At 40.0% G+C, this 22,271-nt stretch overlaps 1 protein-coding gene across 1 annotated transcript in view; it reads right to left on the bottom strand.

Moving 5' to 3' along the window:
* Positions 1-22,271, bottom strand: part of edil3a (EGF-like repeats and discoidin I-like domains 3a) — a 287,021-nt gene that overhangs the window by 70,955 nt on the left and 193,795 nt on the right. The window contains exons 6-8 of the mRNA XM_063017541.1: positions 8,746-8,901; positions 6,559-6,703; positions 4,792-4,976 (exon numbers count right to left, since the gene is read on the bottom strand). Coding sequence (XP_062873611.1) covers positions 4,792-4,976; positions 6,559-6,703; positions 8,746-8,901 — 486 coding nt within the window. The remainder of the gene's footprint in view (positions 1-4,791; positions 4,977-6,558; positions 6,704-8,745; positions 8,902-22,271) is intronic.

Raw genomic sequence — 22,271 nt, 5'->3', positions numbered from 1 at the left:
GACAGACTCGTCTAAGATTCCTCCTGGTGATAGATGGTGTAGTGTGTGACCCCCTATCGCTGATCAGGTGTGTAGTTTGAAAACCACAACTTAAAATACTCCAGATTACAAGAGATCAAGTTGTGTAGGTTGAACTGTACAGCGATCTGAACAGGGCAAGCTGGGGCAAGCTGTAGCCTAATAGTTAAGGTACTGGACTAGTAATCAGAAGATTGCTGGTTCAAGCCCACCAGTACCAGGTTGCTGCTGTTAGGCCCTTGAGCAAGGCCCTAAACCCTCAATTGCTCAGACTGTACTGTATACTGTAACTAATGTAAGTCGCTTTGGATAAAGGCGTCTGCTAAATGCCTTAAATGTAAATGTAAGGTAGACCTGGTAAGGATACTGCTACAGCGGCATACACAAGCAATGGTGGGCCAACATGGTCTGCTCATACTCGGGAGAAAGAGGGAGCGTGGGAGCACAGTTCTTTTGTGTCGTGTTTTAAACACACTCAAGGAACTCGCATATCCTAGGCATACTCGATTTAACAAATATGGTCAATTTTTAATATCAAGTAAAAAATACTATCTGAACACACTGATCAGGCATAACATTATGACCACCTTCCTAATATTGTGTTGGTCCCCCTTTTGCTGCCAAAACGGCCCTGACCCAACGAGGCATGGACTCCATTAGACCCCTGAAGGTGTGCTAAGGTATCTGGCACCAAGATGTTAGCAGCAGATCCTTCAACTCCTGTAAGTTGTGAGGTGGGGCCTCCGTGGATCGGACTTGTTTGTCCAGCACATCCCACAGATGCACGATTGGATTGAGATCTGCGGAATGTAGAGCCTTGAACCACTTTTGATAGATTCTGATCACTGCAGACCGGGAGCACCCTACAAGAGCGTCTAGCCATCACAATTTGGCCCTTGTCAAACTCGCTCAAATCCTCACGCTCGTCCATTTTTCCTGCTTCTAACACATCAACTTTGAGGATAAAATGTTCACTTGCTGCCTAATATATCCCACCTACTAACAGGTGCCGTGATGAAGAGATAATCAGTGTTATTCACTTCACCTGTCAGTTTTCATAATGTTATGCCTGGTCAGTGTATATTGATATTTTGCGCTATACCTCCCAGCCCAGTCTCATATTGTCATACCTCTAAAGTACAGATTTTGAATAATGCACGATAGGGACAAGATGTGTCAAAACAGAACATTTGTTCTGCTCGGTCGAGTTCTTTCTGAATTTCCTTTTTAAGCAATAAGCAATGCATCTCTCTTGATTAATTGGAACACTTAATTTGTCATTAAGCTTGATTCATTCAATTAATCTATTAGCCGGAAGTGATTCTGTGGGGTCGCAGATAATCCATTTTTCACCATGAAGTAGAAAGAGGGTCTAGGACTCGGCATTACACTCTTAGAATTCTCATGACCATGAAAGAAAATTTCATAAACTCTGATTCAAATATTCTGCCGCATTTGCGCTACTCTGCAAATGTGCAAATGCATTTTAAAATCAAGAGTCAGCACTGAAAGTTCTCGAGTTTGATTGCTTGATGTAGACTAATCAATAGGTCTCAATTTAGTCAAGTGGCACATGCAGTACAACACTGAACATAGCTGCAATATACACTGATCAGCCATAACATTAAAACCACCTCCTTGTTTCTACACTCACTGTCCATTTTATCAGCTCCACTTACCATATAGAAGCACTTTGTAGTCCATCTGTTTCTCTACATACATTTTTAGCCTGCTTTCACCCTGGTGGATCATTCTCAGCACTGCAGTGACAATGACATGGTGGTGGTGTGTTGGTGTGTGTTGTGCTGTTATGAGTGAGTCAGACACAGCAGTGCTGCTGGAGTTTTTAAATACCGTGTCCACTCACTGTCCACTCTATTAGACACTCCTACCTAGTTGGTCTACCTTGTAGATGTAAAGTCAGAGACGATCTCTCATCTATTGCTGCTGTTTGAGTTGGTCATCTTCTAGACCTTCATCAGGGGTCACAGGACGCTGCCCGTGGGGCGCTGTTGACTGGATATTTTTGGTTGGTGTACAATTCTCTGTTCAGCAGTGACAGTGAGGTGTTTAAAAACTCCATCAACACTGCTGTGTTTTATCCACATAGATCAGCACAACACACACTAACACACCACCATGTCAGTGTCAGTGCAGTGCTGAGAATGATCCACCACCTAAATAATACCTACTCTGTAGTGGTCCTAGGAGAGTCCTGACCATTGAAGAACAGCATGAAAGAGGGTTAACAAAGCATGCAGTGAAACAGATGGACTACAGTCAGTAATTGTAGAACTACAAAGTGCTTCTATATGGTAAGTGGAGCTGATAAAATGGACAGTGTGTGTAGAAACAAGGAGGTGGTTTTAATGTTATGGCTGATCGGTGCATTCTGTATATGCAATAATATAAAACAGTGTTTTAGGTTGTATTATCTCTGTGATGTGTTCATTCAGGTAAAATACAGACCGAGGTCGCCAGTTAAACTGGTAATACAATAACATCTAATATGATGAGCTGTAATAAACATAACAATATAGCTAATCCAAGGTTGTGTGTGGAAGCTAGGATAATTACAAAGTACTAATATGTATAGTTTCATGTGTAATTACATAAAAAATGTTAAGTAATTATATTAAAACCTAACATACTTTATATGTATGTATCCTTAATTCAGTTATTTATTTTCACTCAGTCTGTCCCTGGTTTACCAATCGAGGTAATGGGATGCCAGTCATGCTGTACAGAAAGAATGGGCTGTGAGTAATACTTAACATTACATTCTCCAGACTCAACCCAGTACATACTTTATTTGCACATAGTCAAAACAAAAGTATGCATACATTTTAGTGTCTGTGTTTGTGGTATTAGGTGCTTCTTATGGTTCTGTCAAAAGCAAAGTAATTGCAGTTTGTTGGGCTGGCTGATAAATAGCTCTTGCTAAATGTCCGGATAAAGTGATCAGTTACCTTAATGAGCGCTGACTGCACAGCCTTGCATTGCCACTCTGCTACTGAAGATAAATGGTTTACCATGCCATTTTTGGAGTGAAGTACAAAAAGTTGAGCCGTTCAGTCAAAATCTTACAGAATTAAATGATCAGTCCATTAAATATTTCCATGATTAATTTTAACAAGCTGCCTGAAAAAAGAGCATGAATGTCGTGACTGCGGTTTTTATCGTGAGGGTTAAACATGATCAGCTTTGTTTACTACATCAAAAGTATCAGGACATTATTTATTAATTACCAATTGGGTTTTGAAACATTTGGCAATGTTATTTTAATCAGTGCTTAATAAAGAACTGTAAACACAAAGCAGCTAGATCTTCATTTAAGAAAACATACACCGATCAGCCATAACATTAAAACCACCTCCTTGTTTCTACTCACTGTCCATTTTATCAGCTCCACTTACCATATAGAAGCACTTTGTAGTTCTACAATTACTGACTGTAGTCCATCTGTTTCTCTGCATGCTTTGTTAGCCCCGTTTCATGCTGTTCTTCAATGGTCAGGTCCCCCACATGACCAGCACAGAGCAGGTATTATTTGGGTGGTGGATCATTCTCAGTACTGCAGTGACACTGACATATGGTGGTGGTGTGTTAGTGTGTGTTGTGCTGGTATGGGTGGATAAGACACAGCAATGCCTCACTGTTACTGCTGGACTGAGAATAGTCCACCAACCAAAAACATCCAGCCAACAGCGCCCCGTAGGCAGCGACCTGTGACCACTGATGGTCTTGAAGATGACCAACTCAAACGGCAGCAATAGATGAGCGATCGTCTCTGACTTTACATCTACATGGTGGACCAACTAGGTAGGAGTGTCTAACAGAGTAGACAATGAGTGGACACAGTATTTAAAAACTCCAGCAGCACTGCTGTGTCTGATTCACTCATACCAGCACAACACACACTAACACACCACCACCATGTCAGTGTCACTGCAGTGCTGAGAATGATCCACCACCTAAATAATACCTGCTCTGTAGTGGTCCTGTGGGGGTCCTGACCATTGAAGAACAGGGTAAAAGCAGGCAAAAAAATATGTAGAGAAACAGATGGACTACAGTCAGTAATTGTAGAACTACAAAGTGCTTCTATATGGTAAGTGGAGCTGATAAAATGGATACTATATACTGCATAACGTATAGATAACACTATAGCCAAACGTATGTGGACCCATCCTTATTATTAAGTCCAATAGAATAGAAATAAAAATGCTTATAATTAATGACAATAATTTGTAGAAGGCATTTCTCAGTTCCAGCACTCCAGACTGTGCCTCTTTGCACAAAAAATAAATTAAGAAATGGATCTCAGCCTCAAACCAACTGAGCATCTTTGGGATGAAATGAAACATTAAAGCCAGGCATTTCTTGTCCAAGATCAGTGTCTGACCAAAAAAAATCTCTTTAGATTGAATGAACACAATCCCCACAGATACACCTCAAAGTATTAAATGCCTTTTCAGAAAACTAGAGATAGTTATAGTCTTTGGAGGGGGTTGGGGGTCAGCAACTCCATAATAATCTCAATGGTTTTAAAGTAGGATGTCCAACAATCTTATGGTCAGATACATTCCACATACCTTTGACTTTTGAGTGTATCTGGCGATTAAAATATAATAGCAGTGGTGTGAACTTATTTGGAGGGAGTTGAGGAAGGAATTACATTAGAAAAGGTTCAGAAAGTCTGGCCCTGGTTTGCCAGCCGAGTTAATGCGATGCCAGTCATGCTGTACAGAAAGAATGGGCTGTGTGTAATACCTGTAGCCACTGGGACTGATCACTGTGTCCTGCTGTCCAGGCGTTCACTTTGCCCTGCTTATCCAGACGGGCTTTGCTGGGCTCCCAGGTGAACATGTCCATGTTGAGAGTTCGGAAGGTGCTGGACGCTGTGATCTGGTGATCTTGAACGTGACCAGACTTCAAGCCCAGAGGCTCAGAGCAGCCTGCAGAGACAAATAGATCAAGATTAACCTGGGGTTTAGCTGCATTGTGACAACCTGATTGTCAGACATGGGAAACGACTCACAGCAGGGTGTGTGGACACTGGGGGGAGTTAGAACTCATGGGTTACAACCTATTGGTACATTGAATTCCAGTTTATTGTGGGTATTGTGGGTTTTGTGGGTTGTCTAATGAAATATACATGCAGAAACTTTGACTTTTATTTTGCTGGTATCAGACATCCCAAGTCTCCCGGAAGTTCCGGGAGTCTCCCGCATATACATAGCGGCTCCCTGATGGCCGCAAGTCAGATAAAATCTCCCGGAATCTAGAACGAGCGGCCAAGAGCCGCGCACACACGCGCACGCAGGCGACACAGACTTTTTTCCAGATTGCGTATTAAATCCATGATCTGATATATAATCTAGCGCACTGTGTCGGAAACATAAATCAAGTGTGTAATATACCGTCTAGTGCACTATGTAGGGAACATAAATCCGTTATCTGATATATAATCTAGCGCACTGTGTAGGAAACATAAATCAAGTGTCTAATATACTGTCTAGTGCACTACGTAGGGAACATAAATTCGTTATCAAGTGTCTAATATACTGTACTGTCTAGTGCACTATGTAGGGAACATAAATACGTTATCTGATATACAATTTAGTGCACTATGTAGGAAACATAATTAATTATGTAATACACTATCTAGTGCACTATGTAGGGAACATAAATCCGTGATCTGATATACAATCTAGTGCACTATGTAGGGAACATAATTACTTATGTAATACACTATCTAGTGCACTATGTAGGGAAGATAAACACGTTATCTGATATACAATTTAGTGCACTATGTAGGGAACATAAATCCGTGATCTGATATACAATCTAGTGCACTGTGTAGGGAACATAAACCAATTGTATAATTCACTATCTAGTGCACTACGTAGGGAACATAAATTATCTAAAACATATCTAAAATACTATCTAGGGAACTATGTAGGGAACATAATTATATTATCTTTCACACTATCTAGTGCACTATGTAGTATACAGTAGCTCAGTTAGCAGCTCCTAAAAGTTCTGTTATCACCCATATCCTTTGGTGTGTGCGAGAGGTTTTTTAGCTTTTTTGGGGGGGTGGGGGGTGGGGGGCTTGGGGGGTCAGGGTGGAGGTCCGGGGGTACCTCCCTGAAATTAGTTTTTGCAACTTGGGATGTCTGTGGTATAGAACCCCCTTGGAAGTCATTATATTTGACTAGACTTTGACTGATTTTCCTTAAATAACTACTTTGTGTACAGTTTAATGGATGCATTCAGTGGTTTTATTTGTCAGTGCCTTGCTACTTGTGCATTGAGATGTGACTGGGAGTCTAAAGTACAGAGATAAGCAACATGTCTTGTTAAGCTGTCGTAAGCAGATAAGAAACAACTTCCAAAGTCCAACACCCAGTGTGATGTTACTAGAGCAGTATAAAGGGAGACCCATAGTTCTGTTCCTTGTTCTTCAGCTGTTCCAAAATCACTCTATATAAATAATAATAAAAAAGTGACACTACTGTAATGTTGCAGACTAACCTGTGAGTTCACATCCCAGGAGCTCCATGCGCATAGTGCAGTGTCTTCTGCAGACCTGAGGGTAGATTCTCACGTACTGAGCCTCAATGGGTGGGGTGAAGGAGTTGGCCGAGGGGGTGTTGTTGTCCACATTACCTCGGAAAATCTGCACATGAACAGCCAGATCGAGACAGACATTCAGTGACATATCAATGCTGTTGTTGCAGATCTTAAGCCTGGTTTGTGGTTGGTATTGGTACCTGGAGTTCCCATATACAGTACATATATTCACTGATCAGCCATAACATTAAAACCACCTCCTTGTTTCTACACTCACTGTCCATTTTATCAGCTCCACTTAGAAGCACTTTGTGGTTCTACAATTACTGACTGTAGTCCATCTGTTTCTCTGCAAGCTTTGTTAGCCCCCTTTCATGCTGTTCTTCAATGGTCAGGACTCTCCCAGGACCACTACAGAGCAGGTATTATTTAGGTGGTGGATTATTCTCAGCACTGCAGTTACAATGACATGGTGGTGGTGTGTTAGTGTGTGTTGTGCTGGTATGAGTGGATAAGACACAGCAATGCTGATGGAGTTTTTAAACACCTCACTGTCACTGCTGGACTGAGAATTATCCACCACCCAAATAATATCTGCTCTGTGGTGGTCCTGTGGGAGCCCTGGCTATTAAAGAACAGGGTAAAGCAGGCTAAAAAGTATGTAGAGAAACAGATGGACTACAGTCAGTAATTGTAGAACCACAAAGTGCTTCTATATGGTAAGTGGAGCTGATAAAATGGACAGTGTGTGTAGAAGCAAGGAGGTGGTTTTAATGTGTTATATATTTATATATGGCAGGAGTGGCATTAAGTTCCCCAACAGCAATGTGAAAAATTCATGAAAGCTGTGATTGAAAATCAGGGTTATTCCATCAAATATTGATTTCTGAACTAAGTTAAATCATTAAAATCGTGTTCTTTATGTGCATTATTCCAGGCCTGACAGCACTTGACATTTTCAGCCAATAAATGTTCAAAATGACTCTTTCTATTTACAACCCCAAATCAGAAAAAGTTGGGACAGTATGGAAAATGCAAATAATAAAAAAGTTTCTTACACTTACAGGATGAACCCGAGATATTTTATGTTTTATCTGCTCAACTTAATTTCATTTATTAATAAACATCCATTCCTGCATTTCAGGCCTGAAACACGTTCCAAAAAAAGTTGGGACAGTAAAGCATTTACATATTTATTTAGCTCTTGATGCAGTGCCATCTGAGGGATCGAAATTCACAGGGGTTCAGCTTAAGCTTGCACCCTCGGCCTTTACACACTAAAATTCCTCCTGATTCCTTGAATCGTTTAATGATATTATGCACTGTAGAGGGAGAAATATGCAAATCCCTTCCAATCTTTGCTCATCAAAGACTCAGCCTTTCCTGGATGCTGCTTTTGCACCAAACCATGATCACAGTCACATGTTTGGAATCACATCATTATTTAGTTTTTTCACCTCATCACTAGCCCTAAACTGCCCCTTTCCAAACGTTCTTTGGAATGTGTTGCAGGATTGAAATGCAGGAATGGATATTTATTAATAAATGAAATGAAGTCGAGCAGATAAAACATGACATATCTCGTGTTTAAACTGTCCGCAATCAAATAAAAGTCAAAGTAAATGTAAGAAACACTGTGTTTTTATTTTTTTTGCATTTTCCTTACTGTCTGATCTGGGGTTGTATAAACATATAAATATAAACAGTAAACCCTTTAAAACAGAATTTTGTATTAGTCCCAAGCATTATTTCAGAGATAAGTACACCCTATTTTATTAAATACCTTTGTCATACTGTCATAAGACAAAAACAACTTCAACTTAATGTACCTACTCCCAGCAAGCACAGATAAATGACAGCAATCAAGAAGTGAAACACTCTAGACAATGGTAGCAATCATATCCACCCAATGTCAATAGAGATTTCATATAAAAAGGAAAATAAAATAGGAACGTGAAGTGAGGCAGGGTAATAGAAACCGGCGGGAGGGGCTCCGTCAAAAATGATGGAGCATCTCCCGTCCTTGATGGCTCAACTTGTTGTCCTTCATCCTCGAGCGGTGTAAAAAAAAATCCAATCAGAAGGGCTGTTAAAGCACGTGAAGACAGCGGCAGGTTGAGCCGGCAGCTAATTAAAAACACATCTCACCATGTCCTCGTCCGTGCCCTTGACTTTGTACGTCCTCCACGTCTTCCCGTCGTCGCTGGAGGCCACTTTGTAGGACTTGACGTACTCGGGGCTTCCTATGCGCTTGGCCCCCTGGGTGATCAAGCCCGTGACCCGCATCTTTCTCTGCAGGTTTATCTGGAATAGATAGAATATAAAGACAATGAGAGGGGTTTAATCGGTTGTGGCCTTGTCTGGTTTGCTGGTATGACACTGGGTTTTGCTTCAGTGATGTCCACTACATGGGCAAAAGTATGTGGACAGTCTTTCTAATCAGAGAGTTCAGCAACACATTTTGATAACTAGTCCGAGTCAAGTCACGAGTCTTTAGGCTAGAGTCTGATTTAAGTCACGAGTCTTTAGGCTAGAGTCCGAGTCATGTCACGAGTCTTTAGGCTAGAGTCTGATTTAAGTCACGAGTCTTTAGGCTAGAGTCCGAGTCAAGTAATAAGTCTTTAGACTAGAGTCCGAGTCAAGTCACGAGTCTTTAGCCTAGAGTCAGAGTGAAGTCACGCGTCTTTAGACTAGAGTCCAAGTCAAGTCACGAGTGTTTAGGCTAGAGTTTGAGTCAAGTCACAAGTCTTTAGGCTAGAGTCTGAGTCAAGTCACAAGTCTTTAAGCTAGAGTCCGAGTCAAATCACGAGTCTTTAGGCTAGAGTCTGAGTCAAGTCACGAGTCTTTAGGCTAGAGTCCGAGTCAAGTCACGAGTCTTTAGGCTAGAGTCCGAGTCAAGTCACGAGTCTTTAGGCTAGAGTCCGAGTCAAGTCACAGGTCTTTAGGCTAGAGTCTGAGTCAAGTCACGAGTTTTTAGGCTAGAGTCTGAGTCAAGTCACGAGTCTTTAGGATAGAGTCCGAGTCAAGTCACGAGTCTTTAGGCTAGAGTCCGAGTCAAGTCACAAATCTTTAGCCAATTAGTCTTCCATGCTGGGAACCCCGATCTCGCCCAAGTAGCGTATATGGTACCTGGCACACTCGTCCTCTTTTATTCACCCATACTTTGGTGGGTTTGTGCGTGAGACCAGTCTTGCGCATGGAGAGTCACTTGCTGATCTCCATGTTTTTCCAGTTCTGTACAGGTGCTTTGGGCTAATAACAAACTAATAATTTTAGTGGCCAATTTCGTCTGCTGCAAGCACTGCCAATTGTGCCTGCTAGGTGGTGCCCAGACAACCGGTAGCAGAGCTAGAATCCCAGCACTGGTGTGTTAGCGGAATATCCTGAGCGCCACTTGGAAAGCCTTATTGAGAAAAATAATGAAGGCTATTGTTGCTGCATAGGAAGGCTAATTCATATGCATGTCAAGGGTGTTGGAATGAAACGTCCCTCAAGCTCATGATTAGTTGTTCACATCTAGACTGGATCTTTGATAGGAACCGATGGTTCAAGGGAATAAGAATTAGATAGACGCTGGAACAGAATACAGGAATAGTAGTTTGCTTTAGTTTGCATGCACAGCACATTGCACACTCTCAAGCTACAAATATAAATGTATGTGTTTATTCACACACACCCGCCGGTGTACGTCTAGCACAGTCTCAATCCATCTTGATCCAAACCGAATCAACACACACACAATCATCCCGACGCTCATGGCAGGGGCATATAGCAGAACAGTAAGTAATGGGACTGTGATAAGAACTCCCACATGGTCAGATGTCATGTCTCCTCTGTCTCACTCATGCAGAGCGCCTGGAGACCTCAGAGACAGTATTGAAGCATTTAGTCTAACTTCAAACAGCAAGTGAGAGCAGTCAGTCAAAGCTGCCGACTCTCTGCTTAAGGTGAACCTTTGTCTCGGAGCTGTCTGGGGGGTTATTCGAGTGCGAATGGGAAAGATGACACAATGACTGCTTCTGGTCCTTCAGGATTTGAACGTTCGTTACCATTAAGTAGTGTGATGTGGGTGCATCTTCTTGCCCAAGTTAGTCAGAATGGCCTGGTCAACCGCACTTAATTGCAGACATTGCACTGTACCCAAGCAATGGCTCTTGGTCTTTATGGTCCATACATATCAGCAGCTAGATGTGCTATTTCCATTGAATCGATTCCTTTGTGATGAATCAAATTCTGTCCAGCGTGATACATGCAACTAATGCCTAGCCTTGCATCTTTGTAATGCATTTCCATATGTGGCACGGAGATTATTTAGTCATTCTGCAAGCCTGGGAGGCTTTTAAAAATCTAATTAAAGGTACACGGAAAAGGCTGGACGTTTTTGATAGTAAATCATGACGTTGGATCTATTTGGGCTGCATTGATCTTCAGTACTGTCTTTACAAGCATTTCTGTAGCCCAGATCATAGCCCAGCCCTTATCATATAGGAGCACTTTGTAGTTCTACAATTACTGCCCCCTATCATGCTGTTTTTCAATGGTCAGGACCCCCACAGGACCACCACAGAGTAGGTATTATTTAGGTGGTGGATCATTCTCAGCACTGCAGTAACACTGACATGGTGGTGGTGTGTTAGTGTGTGTTATGCTGGTATGAGTGGATCAGACACAGCAGCGCTGCTGGAGTTTTTAAATACCGAGTGTCCACCTGCTGTCCACTCTATTAGACACTCCTACCTAGTTGGTCCACCTTGTAGATTATTAGTAAAGTTAGTAAAGACGATCGCTCATCTATTGCTGCTGTTTGAGTTGGTCATCTTCTAGACCTTCATCAGTGGGCACAGGACGCTGCCCACGGGGCGCTGTTGGCTACCAACCATATATATGTTTGGTATGGCAGTCCACCAACCATATATATATATATATATGGTTGGTGGACTATTCTCAGTCCAGTAGTGACAGTGAGGTGTTTAAAACTCCAGCAGCGCTGCTGTGTCTGATCCACTCATACCAGCACAACACACACTAACACACCACCACCATGTCAGTGTCACTGTAGTACTGAGAATGATCCACCACCTCAATAATACCTGCTCTGTGGTGGTCCTGGGAGAGTCCTAATCATTGAAGAACAGCATGAAAGGGGGCTAACAAAGCATTCAGAGAAACAGATGGAATACAGTCAGTAATTGTGCTTCTATATGGTAAGTGGAGCTGATAAAATGGACAGTGAGTGTAGAAACAAGGAGGTGGTTTTAATGATATGGCTGATCAGTGCATAGCAAAAAAGCTCTTTTGTTGGTCCATTTCAGATGCCATGGTCTTTATATTTTTTAAAACCAGTCATCGGAGCACAGGGTCAGACATTGTACGACACCCCTGGAAATAAGAGGGTTAAGGGCCCTGCTCAAGGGCCCAACAGTGGCTGTGTGGAAGAGCCGGGAACCTTCAACCTTTTGATTGATAGCCCATAGCTCTACACACTGAGCTACCATTGTCCAAAAGAAACAGTTGTTGTTTTGAAGCTCATTACAATGTGAAGCCTGCTTGACTGTGGACAGTGTTACTTGTGCTTTAGCAGCTTCTAATTCTTTTAGCATAAGATGACAGTTTGGATTTCCTGTGCTACCTTTTAAAAAAGACCACTGTTGCTTACTTAGTGGAAATGAAGACAGCCAGTTTACCTACCAGCATTGCGCCCTACCAAGGTGAAATCCAGTACGTTGTGGTTCTGCAGCGACCTGCTCTATTGACCACTCCTCCAAACATGACTGGACACAGCCAATCATCTATAACCCTGAGTTATGTGTGTCAGATCCTAATATACCAGTCATATTTAAATACATGCCCAGGTCCCCAATGCTCTGTCAACTTGTCTAATGCACACGATCCATTCTGGCCATGAGGAGAACTGCAGACTAGCCTACACTCCTTCTGACGAGTGTAAAGCCAACAGGATCTTCTTGAGACCAGTCAGTGGAGGACTACTACAAAGAGGCATAACAGGAACAGAGAAACACACTATACTCCAGATATTCCTTATCGGCACGTTGACTGGACCAAAAAGGCACTTCATTCCCTCTGACATGGCCTGTTGTGTATGTAGTACCCCACTAACTAAGCACAGTAAGGTAAATCACCTCCCGTTTCCATACCACACTCATATTAGTCTAACTGCCTCATTAATACTAAACCCTGGCATCCAATAAGCCAATGGTGGCTAAACAGCCATAGCACTGGTAATTGCTGTGATGCATCATGGCCATAATGAACACAGATGCTCAAGTCAATTGTGAAAATAGTCATGCATCTGGCATACATACAGAAAGCATAGGAGACATCTGGTGCTACAATATTTGTCAGTTTTTTGTCAATTGTTTAGGCTGCATCCCTGAGGTCGTCCATCAGACTGACAACCAATCACAAGAGAGCCGTTTACCACTGAAGATCTGAATTCTCTAGTTACTGGGCAAGATTGGAATGGGCAGAAATGTCGGGCTTGCTTTGGCTTCACATAAATGCTTGCACTTAAAGTCATATAGGTGTAGGAGATAGACGGCCAAAAATGTTAGTGTTTTTTTGTCGGACAGGTCACCACCATATACTGAAATGGGTTATCATATTTAGGATGTAACGCTTTTCTGTATTTATTGTAATTTCTGTTATTAAATAGTTTTTTGTAGTATTTTATAATATATTCATAATATGTCCATAGTTTAATAAAATCTCTGCAAGTTTCTGTAGTCTGAGAGGAGAAAAAAAAGACACTTTTGCCCAAAACCAACTGGAATAATCAATTCCAGATGTTTCAGATTATATTAAATGTACATTAACCAAAAATGAAAATGCATTAAAATCTATTGACCTGAGACGTGAGTCATCTGTGCATGCTCAGAATATAAGTGTAAACCAACCACCAGCCGTAACATTAAAACAACCTCCTTGTTTCTACACACACTGTCCATTCTATCAGCCCAACTTACCATATAGGAGCACTTTGTAGTTCTACAATTACTGACTGTAGTCCATCTGTTTCTCTACATGCTTTGTTAGCCCTCTTTCATCCTGTTCTTCAATGGTCAGGACCCCCACAGGACCACCACAGAGCAGGTATTATTTAGGTGGTGGATCATTCTCAGCACTTCAGTGACAATGACATGGTGGTGGTGTGTTAGTGTGTGTTGTGCTGGTATGAGTGGAGTTTATAAATACCGTGTCCACTCACTGTCCGCTCTATTAAACACTCCTACCTAGTTGGTCCACCTTGTAGATGTAAAGTCAGAGACGATCGCTCATCTAATGCTGCTGTTTGACTTGGTCATCTTCTAGACCTTCACCAGTGGTCACAGGACACTGCCCACGGGGCGCTATTGGCTGGAAGCTTTTGGTTGGTGGATTATTCTCAGTCCAGCAGTAACAGTGAGGTGTTTAAAAACTCCATCAGTATTGCTGTGTCTGATCCACTCATACCAGCACAACACACACTAACACACCACCACCATGTCAATGTCAGTGCAGTGCTAAGAATGACCCACCGCCCAAATAATACCTGCTCTGTAGTGGTCCTGTGGGGGTTCTGACCATTGAAGAACAGGGTGAAAGCAGGCTAAAAAAGTATGCAGAGTAACAGATGGACTACAGTCAGTAATTGTAGAACTACAAAGTGCTTCTATATGGTAAGTGGAGCTGAATAAGCAGGAGCTGAAATAATTATTCAGTTAAATAATTACCTTAATGAAAACCTGACCCACATTGAGTAAATTATGGTGGAATTAATCAGATTGACACGGACATGCCACAAATCTGGACCCGTGTTGCTAAATATAGAGGCAGTAATCAGATAGCATTACATTACATGGATAATTGAACAGTACGGTTAGCGTGTTTTGCTATTTGTTAACGTCAAGAGCAATTTAATGCCAGGGCTTTGACAGAATTTCATTGTTTTGTTTTCCTTTAAGGAAGTAATCCAGAAAATACTGACCAGTTGGCGTTACTACACTATGATACTACTGGTATCTACTGCTGAATAGTGTGTGTGTGTGTGTGTGTGTGTGCGTGTGCGTGTGCGTGTGCGTGCGTGCGTGCTGAATAAACCTCACACATGACCGCTAGCATCACCCCTTTCATCATTGCTAAATGTCTGAATAAAAAACGTTCACTTGAAGGCAAAAGAGATTTCCCCTGAGTGTTACAAAACAATCGCATGTCCACTAGACTGTCAAGATGCTGACTGCCCACACACACAAATCTTACACCACCCCCACCTGACCGCCGTATGAGCCTGATTTATTTTGCCTTGGAGTATCAATAAAGTCCTAATACTAATGTAATGTAGTCCTTACAACACCACTGGCCAGTTAGTTTCATTCATACAGACCCAGTTTCTATATGTTGGAGTAAAGAGATTCACTGTTAGGCCAAGAGCACCAAACTTATGTGGACACATGACCATTCAAAACCTAGACATTACACACCCAATTACAGCACTTGTCAGGTCAGACACTCTTTATTGAGGTTGAGGTTTTCTTTTTATACATTTTTTTTTCCTTTACTTTTTCTTTTGTTTTTTCATTCATTTTTTAGTTTATTTTTCTTTTTTTTCTTTTTTATTATTTGTTCCTTCCTTTCTTCCTTCTTTTTTTGCTTTCTTTTTTCTTTTCTTTCTCTCTTTTTTTTCTTAAATTTATTTATCTTTTTCTTTCTGTTTTGCATTTTTTCTTACTCTTATCTTTCTTTCCTTCTTTTTTCTTTTTGCTTACTTTCTTTTGTTCTTGTGTTCTTTCTGTAGTTCTTATTTTATTTCTCTTATTTTTTTTCGTTCTTTCACTTTTACTTTCCTGCTTTCTTTTTCTTTCTTTAATTTTTTTTGCGCTTACTATTATTTTCTTTTTCTTTCTTTCTTTCTTTCTTTCTTTCTTTCTTTCTTTCTTTCTTTCTTTCTTTCTTTCTTTCTCTTATCTTTTTTCTTTCAATTTTGCTTTCATTCTTTTTATTTCTTTTATCTTTCTTTTTTTGCTTATTCTTTTCTTTTTTTTTCTTTGTTTTTGCTTTGTTTCTTTTTTATTTTTATTGTTTTCTTTTTCTTTCTCTTTTTCTTTCTCTTTTTCTTTTTTGCTTATTCTTTAATTTTTTTCTTTCTTTATTTTTTTCTTTAGTTTTTTCTTTTGTTCTTTTATTTATTCTTTTTTTTCTTATTCTTTTTTCTTTTTTCATCTTTTGTTCCCTTATCTCCTTTCTTTCTTTTTTCTTATATTTTTTTACCTTGCTTTTTTTTTCTTTTTCCTATCTTTCTTTCCTTATTTTTTCTTTTTTTTGCTTACTTTTTTATTCTTGCATCCTTTCTTTAGTTTTTTTCTTCCTTCTCTTCTTTCTTTTTGCTTTATTTCTTTCACTTTTACTTTCATTCTTTCTTTTTTCTCTTATTTTTCTTTTTTGCTTATTCTTTAATTTCTTTCTTTCTTTCTTTCTTTCTTTCTTTCTTTCTTTCTTTCTTTCTTTCTTTCTTTTTTTTTTTTTGCTTATTCTTTTGTTCTTTCTTATTCTTTCATTTCTTTCTTTCTTTCTTGTATTCCCTTTTCTTCCATTCGTCCATCCGTCCATCCATCCATCCATCCATCCATCCATCCATCCATGCATGCATGCCATTTGTTTAAGATAGCTGATTTTATACTCCTGTTAACTATGGGCGTGGCAAACACCTTAACTTAATAACTGGGATTGTTGTCCAGCTACTTTGACCATATAGTTTACATCACTTTAAAAGACATCGACAGCAGTTCTACAGATGAATGTACACTTGCTTAACATTATAGTGCCTAAAGGAAACCCAGTGTTTAAAATGATTTTAATGCTTGTTTACTATAGTACAGGTTGACAGCTTTATAAATCCTGTTTTTAATTATGTCCCAGTAGAAATTGGAAAGAAGCTGATCACTCTGCACTGTTTACAGACAATTAAACTCCTTCTGTTTAACTTTAACTTCTCTATCTGTCTCCATGCATTTTAATGAACTAGCCACCCGCTACAGATCAATATTACAAAGCTCTGGCTTTTACTTTTAACCGCAGCCTTTATTTAAGCTTTTTAAAAAGGTGTTTTGGTGTGTGGTTACTTGGCACTGATAAGGGAATAAAGAAAGGGTGATTACCAGCGGCTCTATGATGCACTGTTCCAGAGCACAGAAAGCTCTTTACCACATGATATCATTAAATTCTGGCAAACACCATGAGTCCTTCCTGTTCTTCACTACTCTGATTATTCCTTACTCACTGTCTTTCCTCTAAAGCCTGGCACCGGTGCCAGCTGTTACCCCTGTCAATAAAAATCAAACTCAACTCTTCTGCAAAGGTTTTTGGCCCTGGCATCCTTTAAACCGTAAAAGCTCTTTGCCTTTAACAAATCTGTGAAGCGTCAGGAGCTCAATGGCGTAAAAGCATTAAGAGGCCAAAACAACTCGACTGGAATTATTACACTGCAGTGACTGACGTTTAGCTCTTTTAGTCTTAAAAGTCTTTGGTGCATCCGGATGTCTGTTTTCAACATAGTCTGAGATAGTAAGTAAAATACAATCTCAAACAGACAGCAGTCATTTGTAAACTGACTAAAAAATACACTCATTTTTAATTTAATGTCTGCAACACAATCCAAAAAAAAAAGTCGGGACATGGGCAATCTAAGAGACCAATAGTCAACATTTACCCATTAAGGTGGGTAGCACAGTGGCTTGGTGGGTAGCACTGTCTCCTCACATCAAGAAGGTCCTGGGTTTGATTCCCAGGTGAAGTGGTCTGGTCTTTTCTGAGTGAAGTTTACATGTTCTCCCTGTGTCTGCGTGGGTTTTCTCCGGGAGCTCCGGTGTCCTCCCACAGTCCAAAGACATGCAAGATACAAAATTGTCCATGACTGTGTTTGCCATTAAAGGCTTCAACTGATGAATCCTGTGTAACCAGTAACTACCTGTCCTGTCATGAATGTAACCAAAGTAGGTAAAACATGACAATGAAGTCCTAATAAATAAATAAATTAATTAATTAACCTTTAAGGTAAGTTGTGCTGTCTTATTGTAGCTTCTGTTTATTCTGTCATTTAGTTTATGAGTGTTATTTATTGACTGTTGTGAAATGTGGCCTTCAATATGTGATATTTGAAAAACGTGCTGAACTAAGCACACTCAGGCCTCTATTGCTGTAATCCCCCACTCTCGATCTTAAGAGAGCCACAACCATTGCCCGTCCCCTCCGTCATGTAGCGTGTAGCCGGCCGCTTCTCTTCACCCATTAAGAGGACCGGTTTATATGGGGATCCATATCGTGTACAATCACGCACTGGTCTTAATTATCTTGCATCTTATTGTGCAGGCGCCCTTGATCAACTAGCAGAGGTCGTACTTGCAGCAGTTATAAAGAATCCCCTGCAGCAATTCCATCCCACAGACGAGCCAATCAAGGTGTTTACAGACGCCCGTGTTCTTCAGGCTGTGTCACCCGAGCACCACTCGAGCAAATAAAAAAATATATTGATAATAGATTAAATAAATAAATAAATAAAATAAATAAATACATAAATAAATAAAAAGTCTATATAAATAATAATAATAAAACAATGATAATAATAATTATTAATAATAATAATTATTATTATTAATAATAATAATAATAATAATAATAATTACAATAATAATAATAATTACAATAATAATAATGATTATGATAATAATAATTACAATAATAATAACAATGATGATAATAATAATAATAATGATAATAATAATAATAGTAATAATAATAATAATACAAATACAAATACAAATAATAATAATAACAATAATGATAACAATAATGATGATGATGATAAAATGTGTATATATGTATGTATTTTTTTTTTCCTATTCTATTTATACATTTAGGACCCTCAACATACCTCATTTTAATACTAATGATACAGACTGCTGGAAATCGTTCACCTTCCTTTTTCTTACAATTCCAATTTTATTTCCAACTATATTTGACATTTTATCAGGCCAACACTGTACAATATCCAGGCAGAACCTGGCAATTTAAGGTCTTTTTGTTCCAATTCCCAGTGGTTTCACACCGATCACCGCAGGCCATAAAGGTCAGAGCGGTTCATTCAGTGTGTGATGAGACTAAGCAATATTCTCAAGACTGTCATTTAATCGAATAGCTTTAGTTGCTCTGCATTTTATCAGTATGTGTTTAAGGAATGAATCAGAGTTTGACAGGCTGCCCCTCATTGTGAAAATGAAAGTAAATGGAGTGAGACTTGTGCTGCACTGTGATTGTCTGGGATATCAATCAAAAGGACTCTGCTGACTTTCAAAGCGTGCCAAAATATCTAGTAGAAGCAAGTCGGAAAACTTGTAACACTGCTTTGATACACATCGCTGTGCTGTTGTGTTCGTTCCACAACATTACTGCTAATCAATCAACTCTACACGGAGATGTTTGCTTAAAAAGACGAACATCTACATCGAGATCTCAACTTCCTTTTTGACAACTTCCAAGTAGTCTAAAAAACCTTTCTGAATTTAAATGAAAAAGTTCTAAACCAGAAGTTTTAACTGGCAGAAATGCTTTTAATATTGCATATGGATGGTCGCGCCTGCTATGCCGTGATCATCCAGTGGTGCAGTGGGTAACGCTGCAGCCTCATAGCAAGAGAGGCCTGGGTTTGATTCCTCAGCCTGATGGTCAGGGTCTTTTCTGTGTAGAGATTGCATGTTCTAGTGGTTAACCTTCCTCTCGTGTTAGGGTCGGCACCGACCCGTTTTAGGTTTTAAATGCACAAAAGTGCCACATAAATTTATTTTATTGCATCAAGGCTTTTTGACTTTGTCAGGGACCTCTATTTAAACAAAATAAAACAAAAAAAATTATAATTATAAAATTATAAAATGCGCTAGTGAAAATTATGACCTTTGTGTTGTTAGGGTCGGTTTCGACCCAGTTATAAAAAAAAGATTATAAAACAATAATTAGTGCCAAAACTGAAATTATAAACACACTGTCAGCTCACTAACACTGTCAGCCAACAGCCCACTGACAGCCAGCTCCTCTCCCAACCCTGTAAGCTTTAGTTAGGGGCTTCTCGCTTTGCCTGTTGGTCTCCTTCCCTGAACAAACAAAATGAGGAGAAGATTTACAATAAGCCATGCTCTGGATCATATTACTGGTAAAAATGAGGCAGAGGATACAGAGCAGCATAGCAATACAGATGAGTGGTCACTGGTGCTGAAGCTGCTCCCGCTCCTGCTAAAACATTCAAATCCAAAAGTGGTAACATCTGTTGGAGCTCAGTACCTCCTGACTTACATGGCAGGGCAGCTGCTGCAAATGTCATCAAAGTGACCCATGGGATCACAAGGTTTGCTGTGACAAGAGTAAGTGACATAAAGACCTGTTTATGGCGTTCTCACTAAAAAAAAAGTCATTTGGAATGGCACGGATGAGGTATACCTGGATGCTTATATTGGTGTTCTTCTTCTTGCTGGAGTGTAGAGATCCAATGAGGTCACTGATAGTCTCTGGGACTCGTCGACAGGCAGAAATATTTTCCGGGGAACAATGTCACTTCAGACCTTTTGAATAATATCAAGAGTCCTCAGAACACAGATACTAGAGCAAAATCTGACAAAAGGAGGTACTGAGCTCCAACAGATGTTACCACTTTTGGATTTGAATGTTTTAGCTGGAGCAGGAGCAGCTCCGACATCGGTGACCTCTTCATCAGACTCATCGTCTTCCTCCTCAGAAACCTGCTCATCTGTATCGCTATGCTTCTCTATGTCCTCTGCCTCATTTTTAGCAAAGATATGATCCAGAGCTTGGCTTATTGTAAATCTTCTCCTCATTTTTGCATGCTGCAAACTGGAAATGTGTACACTCTGCAAAACACCAAATCTAAACAGAACTGGATGTCTGGGAGAGATGGGGTGCAGCTCCTTCCAGTGATGTTAAACCCAGGGCCAGAGGTGACAGTAGATGAATGATTTGTCCCTTCCTGGGCTTCACTTTCTTCAAAATTTGCTTAGACAGACACTACCACTGTTTTTTTTTTTCATATTGTCCAAAAAGAAAAGAGTTACTCATGATATTTACATATATTTATTTACTTTTTTACAAAGATAAAGCTGTGTCATTAGGAAGTGACAAAAGGCCCATAATTATCCTGGACTATAATAAAAACAACCTGTGGACAACCTGGACAACAAACTACTGCCACCTACACTTGCCAGAAAATGACCAGAAGATGGCCAATGGTTGTGTTTCTTGAAGTAAATACTGTATATATGGGTCAAAATTGACCCTAACACCATAGATGTTACTATAGTTATTTTTTTTTTTTTTTTTTTTTAAAGAATAAAAATTTTTTATTTAATAGATGTTTTCTAATACCCCTTAGTAATAATCAGGTAACTTAATAACCTTTTATTTATTTATAGAATTTTTTTGAGGTTCATTTGAACATTTTTTTAAATTGAAAACAAAGGGTAAGCTGTCAAAAGAAAGGCCCAGGGGGGGCACACCAAAATAAAAAATAAAAAGGTACTGGACTGGACAGGTTGCTGCTGTTGTGCCCTTGAGTAAGGCCCTTAACCCTCAATTGCTCAGACTGTACACTGATCAGCCATAACATTAAAACCACCTCCTGGTTTCTACACTCACTGTCCAGTTTATCAGCTTCACTTACCATATAGAAGCACTTTGTAGTTCTACAATTACTGACTGTAGTCCATCTGTTTTATATACATACTTTCTTATCCTGCTTTCACCCTGTTCTTTAATGATCAGGACCCCAGCAGGACCACCACAGAGAAGGTATTATTTGGGTGGTGGGTCATTCTCAGCACTGCAGTGACACTGACATGGTGGTGGTGTGTTAGTGTGTGTTGTGCTGGTATAAGTGGAGTTTTTAATCAATCCCCCCAATTTTCCTCCCAATCTAGTTCTATCAATCAATCTATCTAATTACCCGATTGCATAACGCTTCCCTTCTACTGATGTTGACCTCTACTCTGACTGAGGAGAGCCGTGACTAACACACGACCCCTTCAACACATGTGCACTGGCCAACTGCATCTTTTCACCTGCACAAGGTGAGTTCATATGTGGATCAGCTTTGCACATTGAGAGTCACACCCTGATATTTGTGCAGGCGCCATCCATCAGCCAGCAGAGTAATTGCATCATAATTGCATCAGTTATGAGGAATCCCCTTTGTCACCCTCCCTGCGACCGAGCCAATTGTTGTTCGTCTAGGCGCCCAGCCTGCCGGTAGCAGAGCTGAGATTTGAAAAAACAAATCGAGATGTTTTGCCACTGTGCCACCTGAGACCCTGAATAGAAGAACTCTATTGCACAGATACAATACTTTGTGCCACAAGTGGCATTATATTCATTTAACAAACAACCTTTCTAATATTTAATTAATTTAAATCATGTACTATTGTTTTTTCAACAATATAAACTTGGAGCTATACTTTTAATGTCGAGCTTGATTTGTTAGCTAGCTAGTTAAGAGAATTTTCCAGAACAAGGTCATTCACATCACACGTAAAGCTTGCTGAGATACAAATAAGCCAACACACTAGCCTCCCTTAATTCTAAACTGAGCCAAGACCCCATTAATTCATTTCCCACACATACATTAG

This window comes from Trichomycterus rosablanca, chromosome 21, assembly GCF_030014385.1.
Source record: "Trichomycterus rosablanca isolate fTriRos1 chromosome 21, fTriRos1.hap1, whole genome shotgun sequence".
NCBI classification, from domain to species: domain Eukaryota; kingdom Metazoa; phylum Chordata; class Actinopteri; order Siluriformes; family Trichomycteridae; genus Trichomycterus; species Trichomycterus rosablanca.
This window is presented reverse-complemented; position numbering and strand designations above follow the sequence as displayed.